Source organism: Zootoca vivipara, chromosome 3 (assembly GCF_965207765.1).
Source record: "Zootoca vivipara chromosome 3, rZooViv2.hap1.1, whole genome shotgun sequence".
Lineage (NCBI taxonomy): Eukaryota > Metazoa > Chordata > Lepidosauria > Squamata > Lacertidae > Zootoca > Zootoca vivipara.
Genome location: NC_142586.1, coordinates 104045501 through 104061926, shown reverse-complemented (window position 1 = coordinate 104061926; position 16426 = coordinate 104045501). Strand labels below are relative to the sequence as shown.

Genomic DNA, 16426 nt, shown 5'->3' with positions numbered 1-16426 from the left:
GTGCAGTCTAGATAGTGTTGGACTACAACTCCCATCGTCCCTGGTTGCAGCAGCTGATGGGAGTTGGGAGTCCAGCAACATCTGGAGGGCAGCACATTGGCTACTCCTAGCATAGAGACCATGGGTACCTCCCCCCTAAAAAAAAATCCCAAGGAAATTGCATTTCCCTCTAAACTCTCTGGTTTTGGCATGCAGTATATTTCATTTTGTCCATTTCCAATTCCCTTTTAAAATTACATTTTGGCTGACTGCCGTGCACATTACATAATCAAACTGCAAAGTCTTTTAACCCTGATAATAAAAGCAGTAGCAGCAGCAGCAGCAGTCCCTCTTTGCTAATATGCCCTGCCCTTTCAGACGATGGCCGTGGGCAGCAGTTATTTTGCATCACTAAGCTCAGTTAGCTGATGGAACAAAGAACCTCTTGGGTTTGTGATAATTTTTTAAGTAAATTGCATCTATTTTAAATCCTGACAGGAGGGGGAGGGAGCAGGATAACAGGTGTTTGTGTGAAAGATTACTGCCTAATTTGTAAGGTTGTCACATTCAGACACTTTGAAGCAGATATTTCATGGATGGAATTGTGTGGGGAAAGTTTACTGGTGTGGTTACTTTTCCACGCAATCTGCACGCTCCATCTGCATCCTTAAAATCAAATATTGCAGATGAGATGTGGGATCTGGCTAGGGTGAAATAACTAACACTAACAGCCCAACCAGGCCTTTGCCAATCTTAGTTTCCCATCTGTAAAATGGGAGTACCAGTGACTTCACAAAGTCTCCACAAAGTCAAGGCTAGATGTACTGTTAGACGAGGTGATTTGGTATGATCTTGGCAGCAGATTTTGGAGTATCATCATTACAGCACAGCAAACTATTATTATATTTTTACTGTTGGGTGTGGACTCTCTCCCTCTCCCTCTCCTGAGGTATCAAATGTTGTGTGTTGGCCCAGCATGAGATACATTACATGGTTGCAAAGCACCACTGATGTTTTAAAACAAAGATGCATAAATGATAAACAGATAAATCATTGCTATTCTTCTTGCCGAGACTGAATTAAGTATTATGAGTTGTATCCAATGCTGTCTGTGTGCAAGTGGAACAGACGGTGATGACGTGAATACCTTCCTTTCCTCCCCTTCCTCCATGGTCTCTTGGGCACCTTTAAAATCTGCTCCAGAGGGTTGGGGAAACCTTTGGAGATCTTTGGGGTGCCTGCGAGAGGGAGGAGAGGAAATTCAATTCTGCAAGTGGACTTCCGCTGGTGCAACGCTGTATTCTCAGTCGGGCAGCAGGTGATGTGATATTACGGGAGAGGCACACAGGAATGCAGACCTGACTATCTCGTAGCTACACCAGTGGCCCCCATTTCCCAGACCAGGAATCCTAGAATCCTAGAGTTGGAAGGGACCCCCCGAGGGTCATTTAGTCCAGCCCCCTTGCAATGCAGGAATCTCGACTAAAACATCCGTGGTTTTGCCTTGTATCTTCTGACTCCAGCTCTGTCTGCTTGTGGCCTTAACAGTTGTAATTTGTGTGTTTGTTGGCTTGTGTGTGTGTGTGAGTGGGTACTGAATAGAACAAGAGTGTGTGAATTGTGGGGAAATGGACAACAATATGGCTATTTCTCTGATCATGTTTTGTACCTGTCTGGGAGGAAAAACATGGATACTGTCTTTCTGAATGGATATCTTGCATCTGAAACCCAGGCTTTGCGGGAGCCCACTAAGGACTTAAGACCATGGAAGGAACATATCAAATAACAATAAAACACACACGAATGAAAGGTGTCAATGGAAGAAGAAATGAGACGCACAGGGAAAATGCAGCAGTACTAATGTTCAAATCAGAACCAATTATAAATTTTATTTTTTTTCTGTGCCTCAGTGTACCATTTATCACAATCAGTGTACTCACTGCCTCTCCGTTACTGTGCACAATACACGCAAATAAAAATGAAGGAAAACAAACAAACAAGATGAAATGAAATAATTTTACACAAACACAGCCATAATAATATTAATTATTATTATTATTATTATAATCCCTGAACAACCCCAATCGTTGCTTAATTTTCTCCCCTCCCCCACCCACCCACCCCAACAAACAAATCAAATGAAACCAAACAGGAAAAAGAAATCCTCAAAAGTGAAGAAATTTTCTTTACGGGGTTGGGGGAGGGAAATATTATTCACTCCATTTTAAAAAGAAAAACTCACAACAGGACAACTGAAGCATTCCACAGACTGGGCAAAAGCCTAGGCTAACCTCTGTCCCTTTTACCATGTGATGCGGATGGAAAGTTCATTCACAAGACTTCAACTGGCCCAGAAGAAGCTACTAAAGATTTGACCAGCAGTGGTTTATTTCTGCAATCACAAATAATGAAGGATAGGCGCAGGGACGTGTTTTGTGTGCACAGGGCTTCTCCTTCATTTCAACAGACAACAAAATGTGCATGTAAAGCTTGCCTCTCCCCCCTCCCCCACCTAAAATGGACAGGAAACTCTTGAGCATGGCTCTGGGCCGTTCCATACCTCTCATTCATTACACTGGCAAAATAACACGGATTTGAATGAATCTGGAGGCTACAGTCTAGTAAGAAATCTGCTAATACAAAGAGAGAACCCTCTTCCCCCTGCAACTTTTTCCTTCCAACATCCTCCATTCAGTCATTACAGGGTTAATGATACAATTAGATTTTCTTCTGACATTTAACAAATGATCCTATAGCAGTTGATGATCTGGTCCAGCTAAGGTGCATGGACACAGTTTCCTGTGGCTTTACAAGATGGAGGTGCTATCTGCCCCCTCCTGCGAATGGATACACCCAACCATATCGCTCCCTGCATGTGATTATTATTATTTTTTTTTGGGGGGGGGAGGAATCACTCCATGTGTCACAGTGTGAGAGAAGAGCAGTTGTTTAGGTCAATCTATAGAGGAAATAATGTGGCTCTAAGGACACTCCCTGATACTGCCATTAGATGAATGGAAGAAAGACTAGGGCTTGGGTTTGGGGGCATGGCTTGCAAATTCCACCACCTTCCTTTTGTCCCCCAAGCAACATCACTCAAATCAGAAGGCCATGCACACACTCCAGAGCCACAGCTGTTATGCTTTGCACATAAGGTTGCAGCCTCTGGCATGTCTGATGCAAGACCCCATAGAAACACTTCCACTGGCAGTAGACAGAACTGAGCTTGATGGACCAACAACCTCACTCCTAAGCATGAACCACTGCTTTAGGAGATAAAAAGTGTGAATGAATTTGCCTTCCCTCCGGTTGGCAGCTGCTCGCCACCCTGAAAACCATCCTCCTACCGGTAGCTCTCTCCGGAAGGCACACCGACTGCACTTAAGGAAGTGTTTGCATGGGTCTTTTTTAATTTTATTAAATTCCACAAGAGCACACCCACTAGCTTTCATGTGGCATGGGAAGGTACACACACTGTGTTCACTATCTGCCAAAAAGATTGACCGTTTTCCTGTTCCCCTGTAAACAGACTTTGCTTAAGAGGAGGGCAGCATTGGTGATGACATCCAGCACATCTCCACCAAGTGGACTTTCTTGTTCTGTTAGGGTGGGAAAGCTGACTTATTTCAGCAGGGTCTGTCTCCCTAATCTCCCCTTTTCTGCTGTGTCAATTCAGTTGCTTCCTTGAACAGCTCCCCTCGCCCAGCCCTGGGTACCCTTTTTCGTCTTCACTCAAGTAGTTCCAAGCTGCTACAGTCAGAATTCTCTCTCCCCACCACTCCTGCATTTTCTCCATTTACAGAGCAAGTAACATTGGCCCATGACTGCCGAGCAGCCCCATTCATTTCTATTTTTGGATCTCCTGATGTGTAGAGCTGATCCTTCCCTACAACCATCACAGGGTTTTGGTTCCCTCTAGCCATGCCTTGAAGGTCCTTCCATGCTACCCTGGTGGTATCTTAAGACTGGCTGACTTCCCTTGTTCTGATCTTTTTCTAATGGCTTGTTCCTTCCATGAGCACCAGAGCTTGGAGACAGGGTGGGGATCTGATAAATGAGAAAGGTGTGGGGTGAAGAAAGGTGGACGGGGAGAGATGGAAAAAACAAACAACCCAGCAACAAAGCAAGCACCCGCTGTACCTGAGCGCTGGATGATGGCATTTCCAAAGCAAAAGCTGTTTCAGTACCTCTCTGTGCAATTGTACAAGGACTGAGTATATAGCTCACAATGAACAACTAATAAATAGCAGGAGTCCTACTTCTAATTCCCAGGGACAAAATGCATCCACTGCTGGACAATGCAAGATTTGCCACTTTTCCTAGCTAGGACAATGAAGATCGGTGGGTAGTGGAATGTTTAGCATCCATTGGAGGGGACTAAATTTGACTGCATCTGCAAGGTGCCCCTTCATGAAGACTGGACCAGGGGACAGGTTTTCAAAGTGCTGAAGCCAAAGGTGCCAAAGGGTTGGCACATCAGGTACTTAAAGACAGAAACAAACACAGCATAAATATATTGGGGAGGGGAAACTGACACTTGAAGAAAAACTCAAGGATATTCTGCTTACGTAGGGCTCGATATGGCTACTCATACTTAGCGTGAGCAATGCTAAGACCCACTTAGTTCATACAGACTAGATGCAAAGCAGGTTCTACACATCTGTAACTCAGTGACGTAGAGCCTATGCTTTGTATGCCGAAAGTCCCAGGTTCAATCCATGGACTCTTGAGTTAAAAATGGTAGGTAGCTGGAAGAGGCCTCTGCCAGAGACCTTGGGGAGTCACTGCCAGTCAGAGTAGACAGTACTGTGCTAGATGGGCCATTGGCCTGACTCAGTATAAGCAGGTTCCTATGTTCAAGTTCATCCTAAGCTTGGCTGGCAGGTAAGATCCCATTCTAGAATGGCCTAAGACTCTGCGCAAATTTTCCCTTTTAAAACACACGCATTTCCACACATCTCTTGGTTATTGCTTCTTAGGACACTTATGCAGAGCAAAGGACTGCCAGCTATTTACCTTCCTCTCGTCCTGTTTGTTAAAAAATGAAAGGAAAAGTGTGGAAAGAAAGAGAGAAAACCACATACTTGCATCTTCAGTGCTCAATTGGCATCGCTGAGCAGACTACCACCGCTATTCAATGCTATATTACAGATTATGGTTTGCTTCTTTCATGCAAAGTGTTACAGCAAGTACCATGAAAGCATTCCCAAAGAGGAGCATGAAAAGGAGCAGAGCAGCAAAGAGTGGCAGCAGGGTGGGAAAGGGCACAGGAGGTAAGTGAAACAAATCTGACGAGGTACGTCAGAGCGAGAACAAAAAAAGCGAAGCAGGAGTTGGACATTAGGGCTTTGGGCATGTGTCTGTAAATTCCACAGTTTCGGAGCAAATGGAGTGCTGGTCAAAGGCTGTCTAAGAAGATCGTTTTTCTTTTAAAGGGGGGACTGGATGCACCAATCATAAATACAGTTCCAAAAGAAAAGAAAAAAAATGGGAAAAGAGACTTGTGTGGTTGTTTTCAACGTAAGGTACTCTTAATAGCTGGGCAGCAAAGGAGGAAGAATAATTTTAAAAAAACCACCAAAAAACCAACCACACCCCAAAACAGCATGGAGGCTAGAAAGCCCCCGGACCGTGTATGTCACTCCACACTCACATGTTTTCTTTGAGGGCGATGATTCGGCTCATTCTTGAGTTATGAAGAAGGCAACAAAGATATCGGTAAGAAAGTCAAGAACTCCCCTTGGAAAGTCATCCACTCAATACGATATAGCTGAACCTGGCCTTCTGCCATTCCAATCAAGGCCCTCCCCCCCCATTGCAATCGGATCAATCCTCATCTAGGGGAGGAGAAGGGGGGAATAGGAAGTAACTCCATCGTGATCTCGTAGGTTGAGTTGCAAAGATGACCCTGCATCTGTGCCTCCGTTTCTATGACGCTGCCCCTGGTGGAGAGTCCTGCAGGTTCCAAACTCCTACCGCAAAGCTACATTCCATCAGTAGATAAGTGAACATGGCAAAATGTCTTTTCTTCCTCAGTTCAATAATATTAGATCTATATCTATATACCTATCTCTTTCTTTCTCTCTCTCTGTATATATAGATACATTATAGATGCTCTCTCCAATAGTTCTTTTAGAAGCCCTGTATGTGGCAGTAGGCTTCCAGAGATGAGAATAATATGTACAAGAGCCAGAGGAGCACAAAGAGGCTTGAGGTCAGAATCTTGGCAGTCCGTGGCCCGCCCAGCTCACCTCCAATCTCCGGTCTCCGCCGGTAGAGGAGCACACCAACACTGATAAAAGCAAATATAGTGAAGAGGGTGACGGAGAACGCCAGGGTGCCTGGTTGAACTTCAAATGGCCTGCCGTTGGCTGCATGATAGATGGCAGCGATGGACCAGGCGACACCAATCCCCAGGAAAACATTCACTGCGTTGCTCCCGGTGACGTTGCCTATGGAAGCGTCTGCGTATTGATCCTGCGTGGCTGCCACCTTGCTGGCAAACGTATCTGCGGAGTGAAGAGAAACACCGTTGTTAATCTTGCACCTGTTTGCCACTCCAAGGGGCTTGGTGGCGGCATCTTGGGGCAAAGTGGGAGGCAACTTGCTTAGCAAGGCATTGGCTATGCCATTTGCGGGGTGAACCAGTCTTTGCAACTTGCCTTGTCACATAATATACGCCGATAGGCTTCTGGGATACACTCTCAGCTTTGTTCCTCCTCATTTTCACAGAATACAGCCTCCTCTACTTTGCTCTTTAATTTCCCAACCACCTTCATAGCAAGTACAGGGTTAATTCACTAACAACATATATATAGAGATAGAATGATAGAACTGTCGAGTTGGAGCCCTCTAGTCCAACACGCTGCAAAGCAGGAATCTCAACACGCCATCCCCCATCTAATTTGAAACCATCTGTACTCTGCTTAGCTTTGCAAATGCGCTAGCAGTCTTATTGCATGCGTATCTCCAGTGCCCTCCAGCATGCCCATGGTTAATTCACATACCAGCTTAACTCAGCGATCAATTTAAACATGAAACCAAAGTTAACCTGCAGGAAAGCTTAGTTGCTAAGCACCCAGTCTTAGGTGAAAAACAGAGATCCTCTCAGAGTAAGAACCTCAGACTGCAAGCCTAAAGTAGCCAGGTTCAGGCATAAGGGGGTATTATCTAAAAATGGAATATGCGCAGCCCTATTCTGTGGTATAAGAATAGGTCACCGAAAGCTGCTGGAAAGTTTGAATACATTCTTATTTGCATGTTCTCTCTCACCTTCTAGATCCCATCCAAAGATGATTTGCCTTTCAAAAGCCACAGGAGTCTATGAGAGAGTTTGGTTTTAAGCAATTTTAAATACAGATATTTAAGTGACCTGCACTCTTGCTTCTCTCTTCTCTTATAATAACCAGAGGAAAGGCGATGGAGAGCAGATGAAAAAGATAAACGGCACCTTCAGTTTACAGATTTATTCCACGCAAGTTTCCCCTTCCAAGGTTACGAGGGGTGACCCATGGTGCAGGCACCCACTTTTTCTAAAAAACCGACTTTCTACTCTGCGCCTGGTAAGGGTAGTACCCTGCAAAGGATGCTTTACAAACCAGTTGCTAGCCTTGGGGGACATACTGATAACCATGGTTAACACAACGAAATTCCCACGTGGCCGTGATTCCAAAATCAATTCCAAGCCATGGTTTCTAGCACAAGTGACCCATGGTTAACGTGGGTTTTGTCAGTAATAATAACCATTAACATGTGTAGAAGCAACTCACACTTGCCTATGATCGACTCATGCACATGGCGCCATATAAAAAATAAATAATTCAATTCAAACCCCAGAGCCGGAAGGGGCTGTTAGTGAGTCCACAAATAAAGGTTTAAAAAGCTTCCCCCCCCTAAAAAAAACCCCTTATGGGTTCCAAAATGGCAGGTGGGAGCTCTCACTACTACTGCGCTATCCTGCTCAATAGCTGTTGGGCAGGAGGAGGAAGCTGTATTGCAGAGGGTTTGGCCGCACCGTTCCCTGCCCTTTCTGGAAATCTGGAAGCAAATGTATTGTATAAAAGAAAAAGAGCATGGAGAGCAGGTGAAAAGAGGTGCTTAAAGAGTGCTCCCCACTTTACGTGATTTTACTTATGCATGTGGGGCTCCAGGATATAACCCCCTGCATAAGTGGGGTGTTGCCTGTATAGCATTTTACATTCATTATTGGGTTGCAGTCTTTACCAACAGCCTTGTAAGTCAGTCTCATTATCCTCTCTATTGCAGATGAATAGGTTGACCCTGAGAGAAAGCCTGAGCTCTCATGGCAGAGAAGAGGATTTAAACCAACCAGGTACTTTCTTATTCATAGCTCTGTCCTTAGACACTACATCACACCAGCTCACATGTAACCTGAAGCCATACTTAACACCTGCAAAGGAAGAGAGGAGGGATGTTGACTCTACAAATGGGGAAAGAAGGGCAGGGCAAAAGGAAGCAGCCTCTTTCCTGAGGCTGGTTGCTACTTTGCAAACCATAGTTTAGAGGGGCACAGAATTCCATTGCTTTGAGTTGCATTTAATTACTACTACTACTACTACTACTACTACTACTACCGGTACTACTACTAAGTCTACACTGAGACTCCTTCTCTGCACTTTAAACCAGGGTTGGTTATTTTCCACCTATCCCACTATTTTATCTTTCCGAGCCATCTGTTGACTTTGTGGTACTCCAGCAACAAATAAATATCCATTTCATTAGAGGAGGAAAAGTGTCATTTAAAACCCACCCAAGGAACATACGTCAATATTTTTAGGAAGGTTTGGGGGTGATCAAAGAGGATGCAGCAAACTGTTCAAGAAAGTGATTACTTAATGCACTTAAGCACTCCCAGGTCAACCTAGGTAAAAGGGAGATAAAGAATAGCTCATGGAAAAAAATAGTGGTTGTTTAAAATTTCTTTCCTTCTCCCCCCCCCCCGCCCCCAAACTGCTCCCCGCCAGCACAAGAAGTTTTAGAAACATGTTCTTCCCATGGAGTTTCGAATGCAGAATTATGAAATCCCAGCTGGCAGCTAAGCTCTTCTTTCCCAGGGAAAGAAAAGGCCAAATAAATATAGCAAGAAAGTTAATTTACAGTGAAATTCAAAAGCTGCTTTTACCCATAAAAATAGCACACTGGAAATTTCTATAATTGCTGTAGGAAAGAAGAAAAAAGGCAATCTCGCCACACTTTTGTCTCAGCAGCACCCCAACAACTTAATAATTATGCTTCATAATTGATGTCAGAATTACTCGGCTCCTCTGTGGCTATTGATGTGGCAGCCACAGGAATTTCTGACAGACACTCCATCGCAGAGTCAGGGCCACTGCCCCATGGGCTATTTTTCAGACACAGGAGAGGGTGATTTTATGGATCATTTATGCACCTGGAAAAAACCAGAAGATTGAACCTGCATTCCTATACACCTGGGACTTAAGACGCATTGAACTGAGCAATAGACCTGTATAGGATGGCACTGTAAGCTCGCCTCTTGCAATGCTCACGAAAGACACCCACCGTTGGGCTTCGTTTGACCTCTAGTAAAAAAAAGGGGTGTAGGTGGCAAGAACAGCCCTTGCCATTTCAACTTGAAAAATGCTATAAAAGAGTTGCTCTCTGATAGTCATTGAAAACTAATGTTGTGCAGCCGTGGCTCACTTAGGGTGCTTCTATACACATACCTTCCCCCTTGCACTGTCCAGATGATGCCATCAAAATGCCATATGATGTCATCAAAATCCATATGATGTCACCAAAATGCCACCCTGTACCTTTTTAAAAAATATTTAATCCAGATTTCCTTTTAACATGGAAAATCAGTTAGTGTACTTCTACGGGAGCCTCAAAGCAGATGCTGGCAGATGCTGGCAGATTGCCATGAAATTGGGATAGCAGAATTTTTTAAATGTTTGATGTCTCCATGTGTTTTTATATTATGTTGGAAGCCGCTCAGAGTGGCTGTGGTTTGTCAATCAGATGGGCGGGGTATAAGTAATAAATCATTATTGTAGTAGTAGCCGTTGGTCTTATTCTCCAGACAACTGAAGGTCTTTTTCAGTCTTTTTCTAGCCTCTCCCTCACAAGTTGTTATTTTTTATTTTTTGGTGGTAGGGTATCATAAAGTTTTACTCTCTACCACAAAATGTGTGTGTGTGTGTGTGTGGGGGGGGGAGAATTATGAGATACCAGCAAATGCTGAATGGCACCATAGATTTAGAATCATAGAATTGTGGATTTGGAAGGGACCCTGAGGGTCATCTAGTCCAACCCATATGCAGCTGTCCCATACAGGGATCTAACCTGCAATCTTGGAGTTATAAGCGCCACACTCTAACCAACTGAGGCCTTAAAAAAATTGAAAAGAATAAGGTGATTACGCAGTAAAGGGCAGATTTGGAAGCCCTCATATATAAGCAGAACTAGTGTGAAGGTTCATTAACACTTTTTTTGTGGTGAGCGGGTTGTTATGTGCGTGGTGATATTTGGGTCTCCATCACCACATTCCGACTTTTATTTGCTCCTCGCCTGAGTGCAACCTAGCCATTTTGGGTTGTATCTTAGTTTCAACTCAAAGCAGACCCCTTGAAATTAATGCACCTATGTTAGCCATGACCATCAATTTCAGTGGGTCAACTCTTGAGTAGGTCTAACATTAGCTAGGGCTACCCTTTGTTTCTGGCAACCCAAATGTTGTACACCTATTGTACACCAATTGCTGCATGCTGTTGGAATGTCAACAACCAAGTTCTTTCAGGATTTCAACATGTGTCGGGGATTACCCTGGAGCATAGCTGCCAAGTTATCCCTTTTTTAAAGGGATTTTCCCTTATGCTGAATAGGCTTCCTCGCGAGAAAAGGGAAAACTTGGCAGCTATGCCCTGGAGATTGCACTGGAGTACATAAGCAGAGAATGTCAGTATAGCTACATATCAAGTCTTGTGCAGGACTTCTGTATTAACTTTTAAAAAACAAAAACAAACCCAAATCAAAATGGATATGGATGTTGTAAGCACAAACCACTATTTTGCTGAAGCATGCTGGGTAGAGCCCAGTAAATGGCTCTTTTGCCTATTTCTTGTGATTATTATTTTTAAGCTGCATGCGCACAGGTACAAAAAGATCTCTGCACATTCAGAGTGACGGAACGGGACAAGTGTTTAACAAAATTGATGGGATGGGGGAATGGAGTTGTGTTTTATGGATGGATCCAACTGTAATAAACATTTCTGTAAAATTGTAGAGTTGCAAAGCTTATGAAAAAGTGTGCATGCACACGAAAGTGCATGCACACGAAGAAGTGTGCATGCACACGAAAGCTCATACCAAAATAAAAACTTAGTTGGTCTTTAAGGTGCTACTGAAGGAATTTTTTTTATTTTACTTCGATCCAGACCAACACGGCTACCTACCTGTAACCAGAACTTATGAAAAAGAAAATTCATTTAAAATTCAAAGGACAAAACATCTGCCAGAGAAATCTGCTGTATAATTTAGCCACTCTGTTGGCACCTTACCCCAGTGAGTAAGGAGATACGTTGAAGCATATATCCCCAAATCCTGGCCTTATTCTCTCACCGCTCCAGCCCCAAGTATGGGATAATGTACTTTATGTAGTCAGTTGCACTCTTCTTTATATCATTTAATGGGATATTCAATATATTTTAAAAGTCATGGGTTTTTTTGTTATAAAAAATGGTAATGAACATTATTTACACATGATTTAAGCACCACCTCATTATTCATTGAGGTCAGTGGAATTAAATTATGTCATAAAATGTTATTGCAATCTGCCAAGGAATCCAGTCTCTGAAACGGGAACTTGATAATATATTATATTCACTTTGCTGTTGCACTTGAATGACTCATAGGGATAGTTCAATTACTTGGCTTATTAATGTGTTCCACTCCAAGATCAGCATGGCTGTTTCAACGTAATGAGATGCCTATAAGTTCGTTTGCCAAAAACTAGGTGCCATCAATGCAACTGGGGCTGGGCTTGCAACTTACAGCACAGTCCTGTGCATGGTAGCTCAGAACCCCACTCCTTCTAGAGTGCCCTGGAGGAGCAGATGACTGGTTGCCTAGCTAGAACCCTGAACAGGTGCTCTCTTGCTATGGGGTGATTATACATGGCAACATTTAAGGTTTCTGGTTGATTTTAAATGTCCCTTTCTACTGGCAGTAAAACAAAAGTAAAGGTATAATTACAAACCGGTGCAGACAGAGGAAGGAGGAGTGGATATTTATATTGTAAACCGCCTTGGGTCATGGACTAGTTGGATGCAGAGGAATGGGAGGAGAAACCAGCTGAGGAACCCCTAGGGGAAGAAAACTACCAGCCTGGTGGCACAATGAAGAGGGAGAAGACTGGGGAAAGGAGGTGCCAGAAGCTGAGGAGGTAATGGGACTTAGGGAGCAGAGAAAGTCTGTGGTAGAAAGACATCCAGAATCAGGTGCAGAAGCTGGATCAGGTGAGGGAGAAGACGGAGGCCAAGAGGCAGAGACATGAGTCGGGCTGGTGAAGAGCCACAGGTGTCTCCCCCTCCTGCTGCAACAAGTTCTCCTACCCTCTTGTTTCCCGGAACCAGAAGAGGTATGAAGATGGTGGAGGAGAGATTGGTGATACACAGGCACAGCCTCCGGTTGCTTGGGGACTTAGGCAGCTGTGGGGGAGGTGGGGAACCTTCAATCTGAGCAACTGCTTCATGGGGGCAAGGCCTACTGGAGATGAGTTGCTGTGCTCATTAGGCCTGACACTCCTGTGCCAATTCTGCTTTTGCTAATGAAGAGTTAACTTCAACTTGAAACAGTGTGATTTACACCCTGTGATCCTTAGATGAAGGGCGATAATAAGTGAAATGAATGAATAAATATTCAACAAAGAAAAAGAATGGTTAAAGTGTTTGTCCCTTGTTAAACTGATTAATTTGCTAAGCGCCATGATGCTGATATGGCACTTCTCTGCTCAAAGCCCAGTCCGTTAGAATTAGGCAGGCAGATGGAATCTTGCTATGGTGGCGTATCAGGGATGGGGAACCTGTGATGTCGCAAAAGCTGCTGGACTCCATCTCCCATCAGCCCCAACCAGCATTGGCTGGGGCCAAATAGGATGTGAACTGTAGCCAACAATATCTTGAGGGCCACAGGTTCCCTATCCCAATGAGGTTACCTAAGGTCGTTGTTGTAAGGATTAAAGAGCTAATATTTACTGAACCACTTGGAACATTTCAAATTGCTATATCATATGCAGGCATTATTACAGTGCGGATTTACGCTACAGAAATAAGCAGCAATTAATAAATGAGGCTACGTTGCAAATTTGGTATAATAATAATATAATAATAATAATAATAATAATAATAATAATAATAATAATTTATTATTTATACCCCGCCCATCTGGCCGGGTTCCCCCAGCCACTCTGGGCGGCTTCCAACAAAACAGAAATTCTAAAATACAGAAATCCATCAAACATTAAAATACAGAAATCCATCAAACATTAAAAGCTTCCCTAAACAGGGCTGCCTTGAGATGCCTTCTAAAGGTCTGGTAGTTGTTGTTCTCTTTGACCTCTAGTGGGAGGGCATTCCACAGGGTGGGTGCCACTACCAAGAAGGCCCTCTGCCTGGTTCCCTGTAACTTAGCTTCTCGTAGTGAGGGAACCGCCAGAAGGCCCTCGGAGCTGGACCTCAGTGTCCGGGCAGAACGATGGGGGTGGAGACGCTCCTTCAGGTATACCGGACCGAGGCCGTTTAGGGCTTTAAAGGTCAGCACCAACACTTTGAATTGTGCTCGGAAACGTACTGTAAAGTGTCATTTATTAATGGTATGCTTTCACAGAGAATGGGGATGGTTATAGATGCCTGTTCAAGAATTAAGCTGTCATTTTCATTGTAGAAAAGATTATTGTCAGGCTGATCATTTATAATCTGCATATTTTCTCAGGATAAGTGATGACTGCTTGGCGGCGGGGGGTGGCGGCGGCTGGAAATCCCCTTGGTTTAGCTTTTTATTGCAAGTTACTTGATTTTGATGCTGCGCTGCGCATTTGCAATGCAGTTAAATGTCACCATTGCGCTGCAGAGTGGCCCTCTTCCCTTCTGTAAGCGCCTCAGCCCTTAACAGGCTTACAGAAGTGTAAGTAACTTTTAGAGACTGTGACAAGTTTCATAACGAGTTTGCTCTTTCAAAGTAACGTGAACCGACGTTGCACCAACAGAAAAGGGAGCTTTCTATTTCGATAGTCATTAAAACAGAGTTTCATTAGCTGTTCCTGCAGCAAAAGACAGCCCCCGATGCTAAATGCCACTCTGTTTTCAGGAACTGTGTATGAACATGCTAGAAAGTAGCTGTTATATTCAGAAATGAAAGGTTGGCTGAAGCTGCTTTGAAGTTGGGGAAAAAAAAAGCTTTGCATGTTTGGGGATGCTAGGGGAATACACACACACACACACACCAAAATCTTGCTTCCAGCATATGAGAGATGCATGATAGATGGCATGAGATATTTTTGGAAGAACTGTTCCTGAAAACAACCCAGCCATGAAGCCTTTCCCTCAGACCGAATGACCTCTCAGTTCTCATGCAAATACAGTTTTATATAATAGATCCACAGGTCAGAGCTAGGATGGATTGGAGGGTTAGAGAAATGCTAACAAAGTCACCTCCTCTTTGTCCTAGCACAGCCCCAGAACCCATAGATTTTGCAGAGCAGGTCCATCCCTCTTAGACAACACTTTCCAAGTGTTTCAAAGCAGGTCACATGCATTAGCCTGGTGCTCCTCACAATGTCCCTGCAACGGAGGTCAGTATTGTTATGCTCTTCACAGTGCAAAAGTGTGTGTAGCTTAGCATCCAGATCACCGGACAGAGCTGGCTGGGGCTGATGGGAATTGGAGTCCATCAGCCCCTGGAGGTGAATGCCTTAGTGGCAAGCTAAGGGCTGCAGTGTGTGTCCTTCAACACTGCTTGAAAAAAAATACTAAGCCCAAAACTACATGGGAAGAGCCATTGCCATGCTAACTGGAACAGGGACAGAGCTGGCTTGGGAATTAGCTACATCCTGGACTCCTTCCTTGACATATGATGTTACAGATCGGTGCAGTGCTGGCAGCCCAGTGGGCAGAGGTAATTCATATCAGATGGAACCAGTAATGGGCAAATGTTTCTTAAAATCTCTACTGTACTGAGAACGACTATTCTCGTTTACTTGCTCTTTGCAGATCACTGCATGACTTCATGGACACCACATGGGAAAAGACTTTCAAAAGTTTTTGCATTAAAACTCAGCCTCTAAATTTGCCCTTTACTGCTAGGGCACACTGGTATATGTGCCATGCGTGCATGGAGAACCACATACAGGGTGGAAGAAGGTTGTTTTGTTTGAAGTGTCTACTGCACTTGCTGCTGCTGGTGGAAGCAACACTTGAGAGAGGGAGTATAGCTCAGCAGCAGAGCACATGCTTCAAAGGTGGGCGGTCCCAGGGTCAAACCACGGTGGCTCCCCTTAACAGGGTCATGTAACAGTGGATGGGAAAGATCCGTCTCTGCTTGAGACCCTGGAGCATCCGAAAGAACAAGCAGCCGATGCAGATAATTCTGTGTTATATGAACAAAGAATTTGGACCTGGAATAAAACAAGCTTCAGCTCATACTGGAAGACGCACGCTGCTCTTCAGCCTAGATTTAAAGTGGGAAGTGGGTTACCTCTTTAGCATATGGGGCGACAGCTTAAGAACCACTGTCACTGTCAACGGTGCCCAGCGTAAAAGACTTAGGCCCCTGGGGATTTTTTCCAGCATGCAGCCAACATATTTTGCATATAGCTCCCTTGTATGTGATGGGTTTCAGCACACGTGGCTGATGGATAAGAGCTGTTCTGACAGCAGCACTATTGCACTGCTCTCGCTCATATAAATGGGGCTTTAATAGGAGAACCTCTGGTGCCTTGCTTATCTGGCTTTGCGGGCATCAAATTTTGTCCTCGCTCCTTCCCCCGTGTGATAAGGCAGTGGGTTCCATGCTGGCTGGGGCTGATGGGAGCTGGAGTTCAGCAACAACTAGAGGGCCACAGACTCCTCATCTCTGTCTTTGGTTATGCACTCATCGAATATATATTTGGAGAAAAGCAACACCCGAAACACAGCAATTATTTCAAACTCTTATGAGGACTCTTCCATTAGATTCTTGGGTTAATAATGTAAGTATCTGGTTGGCAGAAAATATTTACCATAGGACTCTTGCTCAAGAACATTTTGTTTTGTTTTGTTTAATGCCTTTAATTGTTCTCTGACCCGATTATTTCCCCTGATTTCTTGTATAAGGTTTTAATACGCAGCTTAAAATTTGACCCATGTGCTCCAAACTGGGGTACAAGCGGGTGCAAACAATACATAAGGTTAATTCACTGCTCTCCTCTGCAACT

General features: G+C 44.1%; 1 protein-coding gene across 7 annotated transcripts in view; it reads right to left on the bottom strand.

The window, feature by feature from the left end:
* Window positions 1-1842: 1842 nt before the first annotated feature.
* The window catches only part of SLC8A1 (solute carrier family 8 member A1), a 290864-nt gene continuing 276280 nt past the window's right edge, over window positions 1843-16426 (bottom strand). For all 7 annotated transcript variants that reach the window (XM_088667389.1, XM_088667387.1, XM_088667386.1 and 4 more), the window contains one exon: window positions 1843-6488. In XM_088667389.1, coding sequence (XP_088523515.1) covers window positions 6112-6488 — 377 coding nt within the window. In that variant the 3' untranslated portion in view covers window positions 1843-6111. The remainder of the gene's footprint in view (window positions 6489-16426) is intronic.